Source organism: Amphiprion ocellaris, chromosome 6, assembly GCF_022539595.1.
Source record: "Amphiprion ocellaris isolate individual 3 ecotype Okinawa chromosome 6, ASM2253959v1, whole genome shotgun sequence".
Lineage (NCBI taxonomy): Eukaryota > Metazoa > Chordata > Actinopteri > Pomacentridae > Amphiprion > Amphiprion ocellaris.
In genome coordinates this window covers 28,358,862-28,381,191 of record NC_072771.1, presented here as the reverse complement: position 1 = coordinate 28,381,191, position 22,330 = coordinate 28,358,862, and the positions used below count along the sequence as shown (strand labels likewise).

Sequence of the window (22,330 nt, the reverse complement as noted above, 5' to 3'; positions counted from 1 at the left end):
AGGGGGGATGCTGAAATGGGGTTCTCTACTTAACTGCGGTTAGCTTATGGAAGTCGGCTCGATTTCACAAAAAGGGAGCAAATTAAAAGATTGAAATGCAAATTATTCCCTCACTTGGCTGTGCTTCAGAGCGTGCTCACCATGCAAATGTCAGTTATGTCTGCATATGTGCAAAATGGACACAGTGAGTGCAAAAGAGTGCAGAACTCTTTGTGCTTATGCCTATACTTTACATATGTGTCGATGTGCATTTTTAGTGGAAACAGATAACACTAGATATTGCATTATAATCCCTATTGGAGATAGCATGTTTGACATTGAGACAAAAATAAGAGCAGAAAGTGATGAGTTTGGAGTTTTGATGGCTTTTTACAGAGAGTGAAATTAATTGAAATAAGCAACTTCATAAATTGATTTTTCCAGCCATTTTTCCTGCTATAAATCTCCATCTCTCCAAGCTTCTCTTGTTAGCTTTGAAAATCTTGCTTATAATGATGTAATTTTGGGTAAAGAATCACACCCATAAGCTGGTGTCCAGAATATACTGAACCTGCACACTTCATCTTTTCTCATGACCTTTCTGGTATTTGGAGCTATACGACAACTGACAGCAGATCATTCAGAAGGACAGACTTCAGAATCCAGCAACTGCTACCAAAGACTAAGGAAAGTAAGACAATAAAATTTGTTAAATCAATTCAAGTTTTGCGTCCCAGTTAAATGTTTTGGGTGGGATTTAAGCTGCACAGCTTTGGGTCTTCAAATGCAATTTAATATAGTGCAACAACCTTGTAAAAGTTTGCCACAACAATTTTGCAACTTATGCTACAATAATGTCAACATCCACAACCACAGTGCTGACATGATGCCATCTTCAATTTTGGTGGACTGTGTTGTACTGCACACAAACTTCTAGGCACAGGGAAATTAAAAAAAAAAAAAAGTAGTGTGAGCATGCGTATGTGCACAGCCGTGCTAAAACAACCATCAAAACACTTCCTTTCCCTGCTAATCATATGTACAATAATTGTTTTTTGACAAAACAGACACGATGTTCCATTTGGACCACTTATCTTTTATGTTGTGATTTTGGTGTGTTCAAAATTCAGGAAACTAATGGACTCAGAAAATGCCTTGCGTACAAAGATTTAACTGCAATTTAAATAAATTTTAGGTCACATCAGCTACATGTATACTTTGGAAAACTCACTCTATACACACCCACACTTAGTTTGTGTGCCTGCCCTGCAGAGACACCAACTTGCTGCATCATCACTTGTAAACATTCATTAAAACTGGCTGCTTTTTGGGTTTGGAGAGCTGTTTCTTATTCCCTGAAATGAATGTAGGAAAAGCAGCCGGTAAAATTCAAGGCTTCGACGGGCAAAGTGTGGAGACCGGTGATAAACCTCAGCCTCTTTCTGTGTCTGAGTGTGTGTGTGTGTGTGTGTGTGTGTGTGTGTGTGTGTGTGTGTGTGTGTGTGTGTGTGTGTGTGTGTGTGTGTGTGTGTGTGTGTGTGTGTGTGTGTGCACCTGTATGTGTGTGTGTCTGCACCTGTATGTGTGTGTGCTTTCCTGTGGTAAGTCGGTAATGCCCTCCCAGAAAAGCTGGGGTAGGAGTCCTACTCTGAATGTGTGTGCGTGCATGTGAATGTCTGTACCATATGCAGAAATTGCTTGACATTGGACTTATTAAAGAAACACTAATTTCTCCTCTTCTCTCCTCCTTTCCTCAAGCTTCATCAGCACTTTTTTCCTCCTTTTCACAGTTGAAAGGAACAGAAAAATGACAGAGTCAGCAGAAAGTTCTTTGAGCTTATTTACAGGCTATGTTTCCCTGCTCGCCTCCTATACGTGGATCAATACAATCTGTGTATAATACAAGGGTTACAACAGCCAACGGGAAGTCAAGGCTGTGTGGCTGCACGCTTGTGTTTTTGTGTATATGGACGTTTTGTGCACGCTTACTTCTAAAGGACAAAAGTAACAACTTTTTGTGGAGAAAATTTCGCACACCAGTGTACAAGCAATCCATATTTTCTGAAGGTTAAAAAAAAATGACAATGCATAAAGCTATTCTTTAATATGTCACTCTAATAGTCTTCATGCAAGAATAGGAAATATAAGTAATTCTTTATTTGCCCATTCTGTGAGGCAGATATACTTTTTCATTGCAGATATATTTCATTTCCTCTCAAAGTCTGTCTTCACAGAATTAAATATAACAGACAAAAATTATTCCAGGTGTTGTGGGTGCTTGAAAATTCTATCTTATAGGAACTGTTCAGACCCCTTTAGAAACTTTTGTTTGTTTTTTTAGCAAATAAGCACCGAGTGTCAAATCAAGTGACTTTCTGGACAAGTTTATGCCACTTCCTATAGAAGAGAGTCATTATTACTGTCCACAAGCGTGAAATCTTGCTTTCTCACCACGGACATTCCAGATGGTTATGTAGTTTTAATGGGTCATGTTAAAGTTTTTTTTTTGACAAAAGAAACAGAAAAATATGTCAATTAGAACTGCTTCACTGGGAATTTGGCTATATTACAGTGAAGTATATGTGAGCACAGAGAGCAGGAGCTAAGCAAACACGTATGGACACCAGTTGACAATAGGCAGAAACCAAACGCAACACCTTAATGTTACTAATATGCTAACTAGTAGTAGAATTTTTTTCAGCAGACATTAAACAAAACAGCTAATACTAGCAGCGATATTAGTTTACTACATTTCCCAGTAGTGTCTTAGCAACGACCCTGTTTTCTGAATCCAATAGCTATTTAGTAGTGAAATTTCTAATCAAGCATTACAGGATTTACAGGTCTTTACATTATATAATAATACTCATGTGGTGTTCATATTACATAAATGTACCATAAATAACCTTGCGCTTCTACTGTAGGCTTGAATGGTACATTACTCTAATTTAACCCTTTTAACACTTTGAATCCATCCCTGTCAACTTTGCTCTTTGACTTTTAGACACAATGTACAAGTACCAATATGAGAAGATTTTTATTTTTTTATAACTCAGACTGGACTCTAAAATTTTTTAGCGATGGTAATTATGTGTGAGTTTTCAGGTAACCTTACTCATTTTTCTCTTGGCATTCACTCATTCACCCAATATTTACTGGAATCATGTGAAATTGTAGTTAGTTGATTTGTGTATTTGACTTGACTAATAATCACTACGACTAGTCTTGTTTATTTATAATATTTTCATCTGACCCATCTGATTTGTTTGATTTTCATATTAGAAATGTCTTTCTTCCTTATGGTGTGAGCTTTAAGCACTCACAAAGTGGGAGAATGCGATGGAAACTTCTTATCAAGCATTACAGGATGTAGAGCTCTTTGCATGACATAACAGTACTCATGTGGTGTTCATATGACATATATGTACCATAATTAACCTTGTGATTCTGCCATAGGCTAGATTTGTACATGAGTCTCAGTTACTGCTTTGACACTTCAGTGTATTCCTGTCAGCTTTGCTTTGCCTCAAGGCAAGGACAAAAATATGACAACAAAGAGCCTGTCTGGAGGCCTCGGAGGTTGTCTTCAAGCCATCAGCTAAGGACAAAGAGTAACATGTATCTTGATGTCCTTGACTGTATAAAACCTTTTTGTACAGTTTTCCTTTCACTCACTGTCTCCTCTCAGCTCATTCTGAACTGTTTGTGTGTGAGTCCATCTGCTGATGCTGAATTAAACTTACAGAACACAAACTTTTTCACTTTGAAACTGCCAACTTGTCATGTAGTGTGGTAGTGTCCACACAGGCTACATTTTCCAGAGCAGTGCTGTAGCAACAAGCACAGCAAAACTCTCAGTCCGGTCTGAAATATTATTAGGAATCAATATGTGATTCCATTTTCATTGTTGCCACTAATACGTACCCGATAAAAGCCATTTCATGTAACTGTGGCATGAGGTACCAGTGGTGCAGTCTGCAACCACCAACAAGAAGCGTGTCAAAAACTACCTATGAGCTAGCTATGTTTTTATGTAGGCAGCAAATCAATAAAATATAAGTAAAAATAACTAAATGAAAAATAGCTTTTGATCTAATAAACCCCCTTTGCCATTTTGGTGTAGCTTAGATTGTTGCATGGGGTAACTTCAATGTTTCTTCAAAGCTTCATATAATGCAGGGTAACTGCTAGCTTAACTCACTACACTTTCTAAGTAGCTTTCCCAACACTGAAAATGGCAGTTACACACACATGGCATCCACAGACACACATGCAAATCATATTCAGCTAACGATACAGTACTGTGGTCTCATTACAGGTGACTGCATGCAGTCTGTGTCTAGTTCTATCAAACCAAGAAGACCACGGCTGCGTGAGTGCAACTTCTGACAGATGGCTCACTCAGCAATTTTTGTTTGACTTGGACAAGGTCTGTGTGTTACGCACACATACACAAGTCTGCTAGTATGTGTGTACATCTAAGACCTTTCATTTGATAGTGATTGTGTCTGAGTCATTCATATTCAATTTTAACAATGTCATTCTCAATATTTCACACCTCACAACCCACATATCCCTCCTCCTCTTGTCACTCCTCACCAACATCCTGTCTTGTTCTTTCTCCCCCTTTTCCCAAGGACAGCATGTCCACACTAACTCTGGTAGTTTACACAGATCTGAAACTTTTTAATTTCCCCCTTTAATTAAGCATGAAGTCATACATTGTGCATACACCAGAGTGTCTGCATCTGCCTTGTTTGTCTGCTAGTCTCGCACATTTTTGTGTTCTCATTTTTTCCCATTACTTGAACTTGAAATATTTCAAAATAAGTGCATTTCGTCTGGTCCCCGTTTTTGTAATGGGATATCAAGTTAGGATCTTATTTTTAGCATTTAGCAAAACTACTCTGTGGAGTTTTTATGCAGGGAATCTTCATAAGCAGGTCCCACTTTTGTTTGTACCTTACATTAAAAGTACATATAGGGCTCTTAAAAAGAGCAAAGGTGGTTTTTGAATTGCACGTGTGTGTTTGCTTGTGCACTTTGTACCTATTTAGGAGTGTATCGCAGTGTGTAGAGCAGCAGGCCATACATTGATCAACCACAACATTAAAAAACACAGACAGGGCAAGTGAGTAACAATGATCATCTTGTTACAATATAATGTTCTGCTGGGAAGCCATGGGTCACGTCAGTCAAGTAGATATTACTTTGACACATACAACCCACCTTTTACGTTGTTGCAGACCTAACACACCCCCCACGGCAATGTTACTTCCAGTGGCATCTCTGTAGCATTGCAATGAGCCCCAGTTGCAAATTTCACCTTATGTGTCTAATAAAGGATATTCTGTTCTAATAAAGGATATTCTATTCTGGCAGCATGAGGAGGACCTATATAATATTAGGCAGGTGGTCTTAATGTGGTGACTGATCTGTGTATTTTTCCCAGTGAAACCATAATTATGATCAATCTAATACTTGCAATCGCATTAATATCTGTATGTTCACACACAAAAGCACACACAGTGCATCAGTTGTTATTTATCCTCCACTTTTGCTTGTGCTTTGTGACACTACATGTCCATAAGTTGAGCTCTTACTGTTGTCACAATGCTCTCTCCTTTTCACAGACATTCTTCTCTTTGACTGCCATTGTTGAACTGAGTAGCTTGACTAGAAATCATATTCACTACCAGTCAAAGTTTGGACACACGTTCTCATTAATTTGTATGAGAACGTGTGTCCAAACTTTTGACTTGTAGTATACATTCTGATCACAATTTTAATACCTCAAAATGACACAGATTATATAAACTCACTTAAGAGGCACGGAAAGAAGTAAATGTTCTAACTGGCTAAAAGCAGGCCTGTTTCTTTCTTTGTTAGGATGAGTGCACAACTGCATTTTGCCACATTTGATTTGTCAGTGAAAAGGTCCTCATCTCTGGAGAAACACAAAGGTAATGTAGGGAAAGGAAATGCAGTCAAGACCACAGAGAATAGTTTGAACAAGTGCTTTCTCTATTGCTCTTTTACTTTCTATTGAAAAAAAAATACTTCGAAAATTATGAACTCATAAAAGTTGCGATGCTTTCACCCTCCATTCTCAGCTCTCGCTCTCACCTTTTACCTTTTTCTTACCCTTTATATTGTTCCTGGTTCTGTATTCCCACCTCGTTTCCTCCCATGTCCTCGTGGTTTATTTATTTCCAGTATACCGCTGTCATGTTGGCTTGGCCACTATGAAAACTTAAGCTTTTCTGTCTTTCTGCTCAGCCTTCTCTTTTATGATATACTCGTGCCTCAGCAGACACTATAATGTCTGAGTGAGCACTAACTAGGTGTCTAACAAGGTGTGGAGAACTCAGCTCTCCCACTGTTTTATCTCTTTTGACCAACCTATCTTGCCCCCTTTTTTGTTTTCTTCCATTTGGCTGAGGGGTTTTGGAGCTTAGTTGAGGGGAGGGAGAGAAGCAGTTGCCTTGTTAACATAAATTATCACATAAATCTTACTTATCTATCTTATTTATCTCTCTATTGCTTTTCGAAAAGAGTTTTTGAAATCATTTGGCCCTGAATTGGTAGCTGCAGTTAGTAAGAGGTTCATTTATTACATTGAGATTTTCTCAAAATATTGTGAGCTTTTTGGTCTTGATTTTCAGACACCAGTTTCTACATTCACCCATCAGATACCCCAACACAATTCGACAATAATTAAAATTGTGACAAAAAGTTACAGTGAACAAAACATCTATCGAGAAGCAATTAAATCTGTTGTTTATTCCAGCTGCATTCTACTCAAAGCCTGACCTTTACAACACATTCACTGGGAAATAAACGGGATTCATTCGCTCTGTTTATCTGAGGCCGTTAACAACTGAGCACCCAAAATAAATATGCTTGTATTACAATTAAGTTACCCGTCTCATTACTGTCCCTGGTAACAACAGCATCTTTCACTCCCTTGAAAAAGAATCTCGTTAGAACAAAACCAGCCGCTTGCCGTTTGCTTGGAAGTCGCATTGACAGATGCAGATTTTGTGTGAGGTACGTCTTCAGTCAACCAAACAACAATCGAGACAGTAAAACATGGGCAGGGATGAGTGCTATGTGTTTTAGCTTAAAGATTTGTTCAATCTGGTGCAGATCCCTGTCTATCTGTCCCTGGCTCCCACTAAATTTGACAATACTTCAGCAGAGCAACATCTTGTTGGTGCAATTTAATCAGTATGATAAAACATTTAAGGTAGAGGAAGAACGGGAGAGAAAGTGAAAGACAGCTCAAACGGCAGGTGAAAGTCAACACATACAATTCATTACCCCCTGACATACGTATTTAAAACACAAGCATGCTGAGCAATGTGAAACGGATATTTTTACTGGTGGCTGCAGAAATTAAAATTGAAGACAACAATCAAAACAAAGGAGGTATTTTAGCCATTTCAAATAGTTTTACAAGTCTCTTAATACAGAGACTAAAACAACATTATGTTGTAAACTTAAAATCTGTAAAATGTCATATTTGCTACCGAAGTACCAGAAAGCCTTTTAATGGGGAAAAAAGACAAAAACCTCAGGAACAGCAACTGAGCATGCAGTATGTTTACTGGACAGCCATGCAATAGATGTTAACATAGAAAAGCAGTCAATTAAGATGATAAACTCCCACAAAAGAGTTGTACATCATGACAAATGCACAGAATTACCACCCGACTGCAGTTCCCCAAAGAATAATAGCGTTGTTTCACTAATATTAAGCTCACAAAAGACTTCAGAAATCCTCAAAACTAAGCACATGCAATGTGCACTCCAGTATTTACAAGATTGTTTGTTGTATTGTTTCCTCCCAGACAGCTGAAATTAATAGTTATGCATGCAGCTGCATGCAAGAAGTGAAAATTCTTGATATAGCAAGGAAAAGAGAATCATATCAAATTAAAGCCATAATGATGTTTGTATCCTGCTACCTTCCGTGTCCAACTCTTAATTCGCTTTCATTTTCTGTCAGTCACTGCTGCTCTTACGGGTTGTTCCAGAGATGCTCCAACTAGCAAAGCACCTCATATTTTGTGACAGGAATTTTAAGCACGCCAGAAAATACTCGGGAATCTAGAACGATCCCAGAGCAGGTGAAGACGCATCTCTAGCAGCTCAAACTTAACAAGCATCTATGAGGGGCAGGAGCAGGGATTTGGAAATGATCAGGGGTTTTGTCTGAGACTTCAAAAACTTTTCTGGGGCAGCAAACTCAGTGTTAAAATCTTGTAGTCTGACCTCATCTCAGCAGCTTTCTGGCCTGCATAGTCACTGTTCTTGCTCACTCTCATATAACCACTTCTGACCCCAAAAAATGCCTAATGAGTGTTTACTAACAAATTAATAATAACAGCTTAAAAAGTTATGTGTGATGTGTACAGCCTATTTTTACCGAAAGTATAGTAAAAAATATAGCAGCATTTTCATCTGAATGTATTTAATTTATGAGAATTCATAAAGAATGGCTCATGTTAGGGTAAATTGTTTCTTCCAGAGACTAGTACCACCCCACTGAAGTACAGTACTTGAGTAAATGTACGTAAATTACTTTTAGACAGCAAAGGAAGGATGGCTAGATGGATGTTTGGAGGACAGAAGCAACACATCCCATTCAAACTTGCTCTTAAACTGAGGTTAACCCAGTTGGACCCCCTCATACGTGAGCAGTAAGAAAGTAGTGGCCGGAGGGGGCCAAGTGAGATCGCTGAGAAGTGGAGAGAAAAGGAAGGGAAGGAAGCAACTGAGACAGAAACAGAACAAAAGAGCACCGAGTGGAAGAGAGAGCAGGAGAGAGACATGCATTTAATGGAACTGCTGAGAGATGGTCTCTTTTCACAGTGGCACATCTCTGTAGCCAGAAAGAGGCTATGAGGAGTACAGACAGAAAATAGAGGGAGGATAGATGGAGAGATAGAGGGGTAAAGTCAGGAGGGATGGACGTCCTAAAGTTGAGTCCACTTCACTGCGGCACAACAGAGTCGTTAGAGAGGGATAATGGATTAGAAGGAGTCATAAAGAGAGGACGAGAAGGAGAAAAGAAGAAGAAGAGAGCGGGGAAATGATGATAACATTGGCTTCCCAGCAGTATGGCACAGCAGAAACAGAGATAATGATGGAGGGAGAGACACATAGAGGAAGCAAGAGAGGGAATGGGGAGAAGAGAATGTGAATGCAACTCATACTGAGAAAACCCAGCAGTAAGTAGAGAGAATTGGAGAAACGGAGAGAACTGAGGAAAGGAAGGATGAAATACATAAGAAGAGGGGACAGAAACAGAGAAACATTTTTTATATATGGCTCTCCAACAAAGATGTGGAAAGAACACACACTCCTCCTCTTCTTGCTCACTCACACACACACACACTCACACTCACACACAGTGACACACTCACTCGTACAGATGCTGTAGATGCGCAGCAGGGGACAGCGGCAAAAAGGAAGATGCAGGGAGGAAAGAGAGAGATGTTCAGAGCAGCAGATGGAAAGATGAAAGCATTGATTATGGCCTATGGCCCTGACTCCATGTGTGTGTTTGTGTGTTTGCACAATTTTCTTCACACAGTGAAAACAAGTAATTCAGTGTGTGTGGGACTGTGTACGCATTTCCTGCGAAGATAGTTTCTAATTGAGAGACAGCAGCTCTCACGCTGACAGCTTGGCTGCATGCAAAGATAACACACACAAGCACACACGCACGCATACACCCACAGAAACACAATCTGTTTCTGCACAGTGTCTTTTCTCCTCCCCTACTAGTTTGGACATTAATTACGGGAGAGCAACAGAAAGCAAGAAAGAGAGAATGACTGGCAAAGATTTGTGAAAGACAAATATTCAAGGTGACAACAGAGTTTTGCTTTTGACTGTTTTAATTTAGCTCAGTTTTGCTGCAGGCAAAACTTGGGAGCCAGGACAGGACAGAGGAAGAGGAGAAATGGTGAGACAGATAAGGGGAGACAGGAAGGTATCAAAACAGGAACTAGGATGGAGGAACAAGGTAACATGTCCACCTTCAACTATTCTGACTTGCATAACAGAGCTCGTCTCCCTCCTACGCAGGTTACATGTCTGCAGAGATGTCTCATTTGACTGTCGGCTTTTGTTTGTTGTTTCTCTATTTAAATTACGACAAAGGTTATGGTCACAAGGTGTGGACACTTTAGCTTCATTCTTCCCTGGAGAATATCGCTGTACACCAGTAATAAATAGCTAAAAACAATGACAAAAAAAAACAAGAAAAGTATAGTACTGAGGTAGTTGCAGTTTTAAAATGCAGCTGGAGACTGTCTGTGTGGAACATAGTGCCTGAGCACCCGAGGGCATCCAACACCCCGAGCTTTCAGTGTAAAACTGGACCTATAAACCTCTCTGCACAGCAAAACATTTTTCTTTGAACTGCTAAATTATCTTCCACTGCTTTTACTGTTATTTCTCGGCTTCCTCGTGTTTTACTCCACTTACTTTCTTCTTAGTATTACGTTTTTTTCTAGTAGCAATTTGAGGTCAATAAAATGAATCACAAATTAATTGCATCATTACTGCATTTACTTGAAATATTCAATATAATTATCCAGATCACTCAAACACAGTAACAAATGGTCACTCTAATTTCCAGTATTCATAGAACATTATGCTTAATCCACTTTGCAGGCTGCAATTAGAACATCATCATCATCATCCACAGGGATGAATAACGCTTTCATGTCGCGATATGCATGTGTCCATCACACCAGAGCATTTTTTTTACTTTCAAGCATATTTTTTGTTCGTGCTTGTTTACAGTTTTCCAAAACAATGAGGGAGGCAGGCACTTCCTTATTAGCACCTCTGCTCAACTTGGTGAAACTTTGGTCTGAGGTGCTACTACTTTCTTCTGACCATGCTCCCTACGTCTCACCCTAACTGCTACAGGCCGTCTTGTTCTCAATCTGCCTGGGTTCTTGCATGTTACCATCCTCCTGCTCTCCCACCACTGACTGCCTGTGGTGGCTCATTTCAAATCCAAAACCTGGTGTATAAGACTGCAAATGAGTGCACTTCCTCATCCCTTCAAGCCATGGTCTGTCCAGGTAGCAGCTAGTCAGTGCCGTGCACGCTCTTAATGTTGTCTGCTTGGCTGTCCTAATAATGTGACCTGGTAATCATTCATCTCACCCATGACTCTCCAACCTCCTGGCTCTGAAAAATATTGGAATGACCTTCCCACCTCAGCCAGGGCCAAAGAGCAACCTAACCGAAGCTGAAAATTAATCTCCTTAGGAACATTTCACATCCTTTAAATCACATCCTCTCTCCTACATCTTCTCTGCTTGGACGACTAACGTACTTCATCCAGACTGCTGCTTTTTGTATGTGATCACCTATTTTTTCACTCATATTCCAGCTACTTTCACTGTCTTTGTTTGCTGCTAAAATGCCCAAATCCCATTCAGAAGACAAATTGAATGCAATCAAAACCAGAATCAAGGCCTGTGCAGATGTGTATTCATAGATGATCTCTTCTATCAGCCAAATTCACCGCATGTTTTTGAGTTACGGGGACACAGTTGTTTTTCATCGTACAGTAGGAAAAGCAGCTAATCATGAATACAAAATTGAATGTTCTACGGCTTATTTACCAACACCATGTACCCTGGACTACTTGGCCTTATAGCTCTCTTCCTCAGTATGTTTTATTGCACTTTAAAGGAACTTTTCGTCATGCTTGCTGATGCATTTTCTGACCTTGTTCTGATTGAGTGAGCTGTATATCCACTTTTTATACCCTCTAGCTGATGGCTGCTTGTAAAGTTAGCATTGTATGAATTTATGTTCAATCTCTTCTTCTGCCTTGTTTTCAAAGATTGGATGCAAACAGTCACAGCCCTTTGCCAATGTTAATGTTGGCATGCAATTACTAAAGTGAGGATAGTGTGCATGTGGGACTAGCGACATTTTTTTTGTCTTATTTCTGCTGCACATCTTTATTTAAACTCTGTCAGTGAGCAAATGATTAATATTTCTTTTCTGTCAAAGTTGCTCTTTGATGTGTTCTTTTGTTTGATGAGATACTGTATTACTGGTGAATGATAAAACCAAATCCCATGATTTCTGCTAGGCCTTTGATGTAGTGGTTAACAAAGTCAAGAACTAACCAGCAGATTCTGTGCGATGCAGTCCTTCCCATTGCATCTCTTTACTTCCTCCTTTTTCTGCCTCTCTCACTCTCATTGAGACCAATTAGACATAGTTTATGGAGTACAGACATTTTTCCCACTCCATCTTCTGCACACACATGCCAGACTGAGAGACCTCTGGGTGAGGTTGTAAACAAACAGTCATTTGGCGGATGCCCTGGTGGCTCTGATGAGCTAAAGGGAAGAATAGAATTTGCAAAGGGGACAGATGAAGAGAAAGAGAAGAAGGAGAGATGACTAGAGGAAAGCAGAAAAGATAAAAATCAGGGACAAAAAGGTACTGAAAAAGATGAAAAGTAGGAATTTTGAAGGTTAAGGAGAAGTGGAAGGCAAGATTAAAAATGAAATGGTCAAGCTGAAGAAAAGAAAAGAGAAGGGTTGAAAGAAATCAGTCCTATCCTTCTGCACCTCCCCTTTTCTCCTCTAATGTTCTCCTCCTCTCACCATGGAAGTTACAGAGCCAAAAGCAAAATTCTGGCATTATGTTTGACTATCTGGTCTCATCACTCATCTCCAACTTCCTCCTGTTGTGGATGTCTTTGCCTCTGAATCAATTTTCCCAAAGGGTAATACTTCAGGGTGAAGCACAAAGGTCTGGGATATTACAGAGGTACTGTGAGAGAACCAAGTTAATATTCTGTGCATATGCATGTGTGTGAGTGCATCTTTGTGTGTTCACACAGACAGTACTGTCTGTATGGAACTTTTTTGGTACCTGCAATTCTAGTATTTTAAATTAATCCTAATTTTAGTCAAGATATAGTTGAACGTCATAATTAGCTATTGGGCATGTGAGAAAAAGGATATCTGCTTTCCAAAATGACTGCGGGGATAAAAGCATTCCAGGTGACTTTAAAAGCTAGTGAAGGTCAACCCACTTAGCCTTGCGGCAGTAGACTGTTCAAGCTCACTTAATTTTGTGAGAGATATTTCTGGCTAGGCACATCAGAAATGAATTACCTGTGGCTAAAGCACAGTCCTTTTCACATGACCAGGAAGTAAATGATACCTCACAATGCAAACACACTTACACATACCAGAGTGTAACACAGAAGTATACACACCAGCACAATACAGCACACAACTAGTATGTACGCCTCCATTAACTGGTGAAGTCGCAGTTTATGTTGATGTTTGTTTAGACTCATGCAATATATGGATTGAAGACTAAGCAGACAAACACAAAACAGAGTCTAATTCATTGAATGTGTTCACATGCTTGGCCAATAAAGCCTATTCTGACAGAACACACTGTTGTAGCCATGACAGTAGCCACTATTGCAAATATAAATGTTGCAAAGAAGCTACAAATTATAAATGTAATTCTCGTATCTTCAAGCTAGTAGCAAACAAATATCTATACAATCACCACAGATTCAAGGTGGGCACCAAAGATTATTGTCACTTATTCAGTATCTGATTTATGGTCACAACCCTACCTTCTGTTCCTGAGTTATGGCCAAAAACATGCTCTAATCAGTTCATCTAAGGGTCCAAGGGCTTGTTTGTGCCAAATTTTAAGAATTTTGTGTTTTTGAGAGAAGGGTGGATGGACACTATGTACAAGTGGACAAATGACTGAAAAGCATAATGCCTCCAGCCATAGTTGTTGTTGGTACAGAGGCATATAAACAGTCACTAAAGTGCAAGTGAGGAAAGAACAATGAAGGACCTGACAACAAAAGAATCATTAATAATTTAAATGTAGTTCTTGATTAACTCCGAACCAGCTGCTGAGTGTCACAAACTGGTAACAACTCTTCCATCACTAATTAATTAATCATTAGTAACTTTATTTGTGCTGTCTCTAGTTTGTTTTTAAGGAACTACTTGTAAACTCCTCTAAAAACCGAACACTTGCATGTTGTGAGATGAGTTTATAGTTGAGTAATTAGTAACAAATGCATGGTAACTAGTTTGTACCACACAATGAATGATTCAGATTTATTCACTTCAAAAGAAAGTCATTAATGATTCAGTAATTACTACATAATTTCTGATTTATTCCTCACTGACCCCTACTTGTTCCTCAGTAACTACACACATTTTTGTGAATCGTACTGGTGTGTATTACCTTGTATATATATATATATATATATATATATATATATACAAAGGACAAAGCCACTCTTAAAAAGCTAGATCCTCTCTCTCTCTCCCTCTTTTTCTTTCTAATGATGCCATGACTAAAATGTTAATTACAGCTAAAAAGAGAAATGATCGTGAATATCAAACAGCAATTAGCGTGTATCATCATCATCATCATTACCACCATTATCTGCAGCACAAGATGGAGGATTATTTACCAAACGGTGAAATGCTCATCAGTTGCTTATTCAGGGCCCAAAATGTTTCACAGGCGGTGTTAAAAAAAAATCATTCCTCCTTAAATTTACATAATTAATGTAGCTTAAAAAATTAACTATTGCAAGGCCCAGAGCATGACAACAACAGTACATTATGTTCATTTGAAAAGAGCAGCTATTTAGACAAAAGCACAGGCATGAGCCAAGGAATATGAAGATACTTGTGTCACTTTTCATAATGTAGAAAAATCGATTCTTAATGAAACACAGGCATCAGTTGAAAAACAGACATAATGGATATACACATTTATGTGTTCTTTCTTTCCCCTCTTATCAGTGCAATTTTCTATCTTTGCCATGCCTCTGTATCTACACTGATGAAATTTAAATCCTTCTTCAGGTGTCAGTTGTCTGATCTCTACATCTGAGCACGGCCTGATGGATCCTGGAAAACCTTTGGGCAGATAACCAGGTTCAGGCCATTATCCTTCGCTCAATCCATGTGGAAAAAAATGTCTCCTCCCTTTGGTCCTAATTCGACTATTGTGCTGAAACATGAAAAGTCAGTTCACACTTATGACACCCAGAGGACAGGTATTATCAAATGGAGGACATTCGATTGGTTTAGCAATCACATTTTTTGTTCTATGCTTCCTACCCCTCCTGCAAAAAAAAAGCATGATGTAAAAGTCAAAATCCACTCATGAGCAAAATATTAAACATGTGCTAGTGAAAAGTGTCACAAGTCTGCAGAATGACTGGCACTATACTTTTAACAGTGTGACCTGCACCACACATATTTTTGTAAACATTGCCAGGTGCCCGTTCAATTTCTCCATGGTCCTCAATGGATGATCAATGGTGGCGAGTGACAAGAGGTGGATCTATGGCTATCACCAAGTGAAGAAACATCAGTTTTGAGACTGGAAGAGCATACAGTCTACAAGACTGGAGAAGACACACTTGATCAAGAGCATGCCAGAAGCATGTTTTCTCTTTTTTTCCAACATTCACCTGGTTGTACAGTAGAGATTAATGCCCACAGGTTGAACTGTCAAGGCAAAGTTCTACTGTAACATCCTGAGGTGTCTGAGGGAGAAAATTTAATGCCAACAACCTGAACTGTAGCGTAATAGAATATGAATGCACCTTGTGCAAAATTCAAGATGAATGATCTTCGTTTTGACACGGTTTAGAAGATTCAGTCCAGATGGTGCTTAACATGCTCAGGTAGCAAGACGTCCGATCCCTTGCCCTAGAAGCCCTGGGAATGCTGCATCACAATAGAAGGAGGCTACTTTGACGAGAATGTTAACCAAATTTAAATCAGGTGTAATTTTTTTATTTTTATAGGTATAGTCTTGGAAAGTTTTAGAGCATAACGTATTTATAAAAAAAAAAAAAAAAAAACAATATTTACCACCACAGCAGTGCATCTAACCACCCAACATTCTATTCATTCATCCATCAGGCAGTACAGTTTGTTTTCCCCCCTGCTTTCCCCTTCATCTAACCCATTTCTTTCTTACCTTGTTGTACAAAGGATCCATAGACAAACCACATGGAATTATACAGTGTTGTCGAAGACACGGATCCCATGGGTAGCCGGGGTGGGTTAAGCCAGTTGAGCAAGTACACCAGGACGCCAACGAGAAGCACAGTGCCTGCAATGCACGCCCACAGTGACAGGTCGAAGGGTGCCAGGCAGGCAAACATGTCCACGGTGCGTTCGGCCTTGCGCAGCAGAACGCCCACAGAATAATCCATGTAGCGTGTGGTGAAGTCCACAACGCTCTCTCGCTCAGGCGTGATGGTCAAAGCGGAGAGTCCCACATCGGCTCGCTGCAAGAGGCAGAGAGGAAGGGAGAAGTTAGGAGTATCAATAACTCACCTGGAAAAAGTAGGCTGTTGTACCTACTGATAAGTTAAGACCTACCTGAATATAAAGAAATGTGACTAGTACACAGGAATGTCTGTTCTTTTGCTCAATAAATTGAAATGTTTTTTGTTTGCTTTGTTTTAAGGTTAAGATAATTACTGAAAATGATACCAGTATTTGCAATAAGATTTTTAGATTTTTTTCATGATTGTGCAACTATGACAGTCCCTGTCTCAGTGTACTAAATTTAGATAATGATGAACTCTGTCAGATATGAACAAATTAATTACAGTGTTTGCACTTTTAGCAAATTAAGCAATGGAAATTAGGCAAACATGGGTTTGACTAATCATTCTGACTTACAGAAACTGACAATGATCTTTTTATCCTTCTTACCTTCATCTTATTGAGCTTACAAGTAAACAAAAACTGAAGATAATTAAAGATAAAACTAAGGTAAGACAGAAGAGAATACCTAAAAGCAAGCTCATGTATGAATACTCTTATTATGTTGTAGTTTTTATTTCTCGTAACTGACATAGAGATGCAGGTGCTCCCTTTTAAATCATTCTATGCCCAAGGTGGATTGGGTTTCTTTTGATGTTTGACCTCTGAATCATTTATTCATTAATTCACTGATCTGCTTGTTTGTGAGTATGCCTTCATACACACTTAAACCCTTTTCCTATCACTTGTAATTCTTAGACAACAAATGCCTGCTTTAATTATTTACATGTAAAGACTAAGTTAAAAAATACAACTGTCAGTGTGTCTGCCAGGAAAAATAGGCTGATCTTAGCTTTAATGCAGAAACAATGATGGCTAATTAAAACGTTTTCAGTCCCCAGTGCTTTGCTAGCAGCTGTAGACATCTGCTTGTACCATAACAAGGATTTAGAATGCTGCTGTGAGCGCGTGCTTGTGCTTGAAATCTATACTAGTGCGAGAGAGGGCCCATATTATGAACTTGTACGATAATGAGATTTTCTTTGTTGCTAGAAACAACTGACTGTAACAAGTTAGGTGAATTTGTAGGTGAAGGCTAAGGCCTACAGGCACTGTACACACACGGATTAAGCACTTATAAAGACACACACCGCATCCATATATACACACACACACACACACACACACACAAAACAAACATGTTTTTAATCCACTGTAGGCAGAAAAAATCTGCTAATTTCACAGTTGAGTGAAGAAACAAAATGCTTAAATGTGCAGAAATTGTCACTTACACTGCATAAGAAGAATATTATGAAAAACCCTGCAGGATGCTTTTTGGTGGAGACACCATTATATGCATGCGAGTGTGTGTATGTAGAGAGAAGAGATGAATTTCTAAACTAACACATGCGGTCAGTCAACACAGAAAGTTACAGAGAGCACTCTGGGTAATAATTATCTGGTATAATTGGGTTTTTGGAGAGATAAACCTTGTTGCTGACTGATGGGGAAAACAAAATATTTTGCATGTTCAGTTTATTTACAGCTTGTGCTTGTCTGTGTACACATAAATATGCATTGTGCTCAAAGCATTTCTCTATAATTTTGTGAGCTGGGGTACAGATGCTGAATACAAACACAAGTATTCAAGGTCAAGGGAAGGAGAGCCGAGTCTTGAAAATTGCTCAAGCCTGACACACGGCCAAAAGAAAATAATGAAATGAAGGCATGGAAAACTTCCGAAAAAAATACTGCTGATAATAAAACAAACAAACAAAAAAAACCATCTTCAATCCATGGAGAAAGAACAAAATGCGCAGCAGCTTAATACAGTTCCAGGAGGAGATTAAATGGCATGGCACACATGAAGATATCAGCATGAACTTACATAAACAAGCTTACTCATGTATATACAGCGAGAAATTGCCATCCAAGGCCAGAATAGTATTTACTGTACATGGATGTCTGAGGATTTGGGCTGGGAATTGTTGTGTATGAGAATATACTTCTGCAATTGAAGGTTTATAGTGTGATGTTAGGTGATAACGTGAAAGATATTTAACAGCTGCTTATGGCAGAAAAGCATAGAGACATTGACTTTAACAGGTGCCCTAAGTAATGTGGTTAATGTTGTGGTCAGCTTTTAAAGGTGTGGTCAGTGTTGCGGAGCTAAAATGACTAAACTGAAAATTAAATTGCTTTATTAGAGGTCTTAATGACACTACATCAGTTTTGTTGGAAACAAAACATAACTTGGTCCAAGATGCAATTCATTTTTTTCTCTTTTTTGTGGCACAGTAAGTACACAAAATTCCCAAAAAATAGTTAAATTGTGACTGCAGGAGAGTTGCAGTGGTATTCATGAATAAAGTTACTTCACTGTACATGATGTACCTAGTTGAAATATTTTGTTTATCTGGGCCCTACTCAGTTCTTCCATTAAACAGGAAAAAAAAAAGTTAAATTATTATCATACTGCATTGATCTTGCTGCATTTCACTTTAGCAAACTTTGACAAAAGAATGGCGTGACTGTAAGCAACTAAGAGGTGCTCATGGCCTTTTTGATGGCTGCCCCCCACATGCCAGCAGTCATTCAATGTTTTAATGCATCAAGGCACCAGTGGAAAAGAAAAAAAAACCCTGAAACCATGAGCTGTTTGGTATTTAAAAAGCTTCTTGTATTATCACCATGTATTTGTAAGGATTTTTTTCTTCTGAGTCTTAAGGAGAATAAATCCCAACCAGTGTTAGAAATGTAGTGAAGATGGACAATCTGAAGACAACTCTGTGTACATCCGAATGGCTGTCTTTCTTCAATTTCTCTGCTCTGCTCCTTAATTTGCTTCAATAGTGAAATATTAACTGGTTGTAACATCAAGCACATTTAGTACTTTAACAAAATAATCTAAAATATTTACTGTTTGCCAGCACTAGAAAGGTTGTCCACATCTCAATTGGAAACCATCATTAGAATATTAGAAGGCCAAATATTAAATAATATTAAAAGGTCAATATCTTGGATATCCAAATTGAGGGCAATGACCCTGGGGACACAAATAGTTGCTTTATTGCACAAAGTTTGTTACACAGCTCAGAGTGAATCTGGTACAGTTTGAGCTACATACATTGACCTTTATGCTACAACATCTTTGTCAAAGTTTAAGTAGTTAGTATCCAACAACGCTAATTAATCAAACTGGAGTCCCCTCCATCTATGTGGAATCCACATTTATAGCTCCGCAACTCCACTCTTTTTTCACTTTCCACTGAAGCACTTTAAGTGTCTGCCAGTAGTTATGCATCAAACACTTGAATCTACTTGAAGCTTGTCAAGTTATTTAAAAAGCCGCTCTGTTTTCACCAATGTGCAATATCACACAATCTTTGAGGTCAGCCCCTCTCTTCTTCCACTTCAGATTTCATGCTGCGAAAGATCGTGAGTGAGTGCCTAAATCTCTCTCTAAATTAAATAAGTTTAAAGACGTCAAACCGGTAGTCTCACTCAAATATTTGCTTTTGAAGTGGCATGATTTCAAGTGGGAATGCTATGATGGGACTTAAAACTGTGACTCAACTTGTGGGAGGCTACAGTGCTACTTAATAAGTGAAGCCTTTGGAATATGCCTGCTTGCATGGATGCGTCTCCATTTTTTGTATTGGTATAGTGTGGTGCATAAACAGGCAACAAATATTCCATAAAATACTGTCTCTGCAACTTATGGAGACAGAATATGGACTTTAAATGTGACTGCTCTTCAATATTCAACTGTATGCATTGTAATGCATGTTTGTGTGTGTTCATGTGTGAAAATAAATCAGCTTCTCACCTTGAAGACCAGTTCACCCATCAGTCCATTCCACTGACCGTCAGGCTGCAAGCTGCCATATTTGTGGTCCGGAGCAACGTAGATCTCATACTTAAAGCCCAAGTAGTTGGACAGAGCATCCAGGACGTCGATGGAAAAGCCCTGATACTTCTTTGGTTTCCCCAGAACATTTTCTGACACCATTACAAATGGCTCCTCCTAGAAGGCAACAATCAATCAACGTGTCAGTAAGGCAGTCCAACAGTCAATCAATACACCAGTCATTCAAGTATTAAATCATCCATTACTCAAATGGCCATTATAACACCACAAACACTCATTCTGATGGCTCTAAGCAGTCTGTGAGAGCATACAAAACCAAAGTAAAAGCAGATGCAACACAGACTACATACGAAGGCTGGGTTCCCTCCTTATCTTTAAGACCTGCTTCACGTTGAGTAATAGCGTTGTCTGTCTTTCACTGGCAAATTGCTACCTTTGAATGCCCACATGTCTCTGTGGACATTAAATTTTGCACACTACCTTAATTGAGCATTTACTATTGAAAATAATAAGTAAAAAGACAACAAATAAATAAAAACAAAACAGTGACCAGAAGTAAATGTGTCTTAATTTTTTCTGATGTTGACAAATGTATCAAACAAAACTGCACCACTGTGATATTTCTAGTCCAAGAATATGTTGGACCCAACCTTCATGAGTTTATCTGTCCACCTGTCTACATTCTTAACTCGGGACTTACTCATTTTCACTCTCTATTTGCAATCAAGAGAAGATCAAGATGTACGCCTCAGTTGTATTTTGGCTGGGCTCCCAAAGTTCCTTACTCAGCCTCCACCCCACACTTTATTTAATTCACAGAGGGAACCAGATCTAGTAATTTTAGAAGAAAAATAAACAATTTAACATTTCCAAGTGAATTAAAAAGTTGAAAATCAATAATTGCACCAAGCAATTCAGCAGACATGATTTTTGATTGGTTCATTTTGAAATACCATCAGGATGGCTGCACCTCTTGTTTATCGATATCACTGTGGTATGTAAAGGGCAGCTTACTGGTGAAGTTAAACGACATCCAACGATGCTGACATTTTAGGCAATTAAGTGAACAAAGTGCAAAGAGAAACAGGGTATTTTTGAAAGCCGAGCAAAAAAAAAAAAAAAAAAAAACTAGTTTACTGTACCTTAGATTGGGCTTATCACTGAGTTTTTAAAAAAAAAAAAAAAATGTAATCTCCAGCTGTCCACCACCATTCTTTTTTTTCCTTTGCTTTAATATATCCCTACTGATGAGTGAAATGTTGTAGGCCAATATGTCTTGCAGATTTATGAGGACCTGCGTGTTATCGACTGGATACTGGCTGCACATTAAGCGCACACATACAGACACAAACATATGCACAGGGGCTATGCTATGCATTAACTCAGCGGTTTCTAATCCTTGCTAGCTGCTGCAGGTCAATAAGCTATTAGGCAGTGAGTGGACATGCATGCCAAATCCCTCTCTCACCACAAGCATCCATCAATCAAGGTAGGAACACCCACGAACACACGCACCCATACATACTGAGTGATCCCCCCTGAGTGTCTTTAATATCTGGTAGGAAAAAAAAAAACATATCTGACCTTGTTGTATATGGGAATAAAAGCACAGTTGGCTATTTGCCCAGCTTCTGATACCAAAATACAGTTCTAAGGTTAAGGTTCACAATATTTTTATATCAATAATCGTGAACACTGAAGGGGACTTAAATATCAAGGTTTTATCATCAGTGATTTTTGTAGGCACACTCCTGGTGTATTAATATTATACCCGAAATAAAATAAGATTTTTTAAAATTATTATCAAAATTTTAAAATAATACCCCCTGAAGAGAAAAACATAAGTCCTGAAGAATGTAATAAATTAACTGTCAATAAAACCAGAGGAATGCTATAAACCTGAAAAACTGGAACAAGTGAGCAGCAGAGATTCCTTTATTTTAATTTCCCTTACTATAAAGTTAAAAAAATAGTCATAAAAAAGATAATAAAAACCGAGTGAGAATGTCCTATGAAAACACCTTCAAATTATCTGTTTTCCATTTCCTCCATTTTTTTTATCTTGTTGTGAAGTTGATTACTTTCCAGTTGGTATTCCAAGTACACAGTCTCTGCTGTTAATAAACACATACAT

At 38.7% G+C, this 22,330-nt stretch overlaps 1 protein-coding gene across 5 annotated transcripts in view; it reads right to left on the bottom strand.

Moving 5' to 3' along the window:
• Nucleotides 1-22,330, bottom strand: part of grid2 (glutamate receptor, ionotropic, delta 2) — a 529,256-nt gene that overhangs the window by 91,310 nt on the left and 415,616 nt on the right. For all 5 annotated transcript variants that reach the window (XR_004847816.2, XM_035950732.2, XM_035950733.2 and 2 more), the window contains exons 10-11: nucleotides 20,155-20,352; nucleotides 16,030-16,342 (exon numbers count right to left, since the gene is read on the bottom strand). Coding sequence is in view for 4 of the 5 variants with exons in the window: in XM_035950732.2 (XP_035806625.2) it covers nucleotides 16,030-16,342; nucleotides 20,155-20,352 (511 nt within the window). In the remaining variant the exon portion in view is untranslated. The remainder of the gene's footprint in view (nucleotides 1-16,029; nucleotides 16,343-20,154; nucleotides 20,353-22,330) is intronic.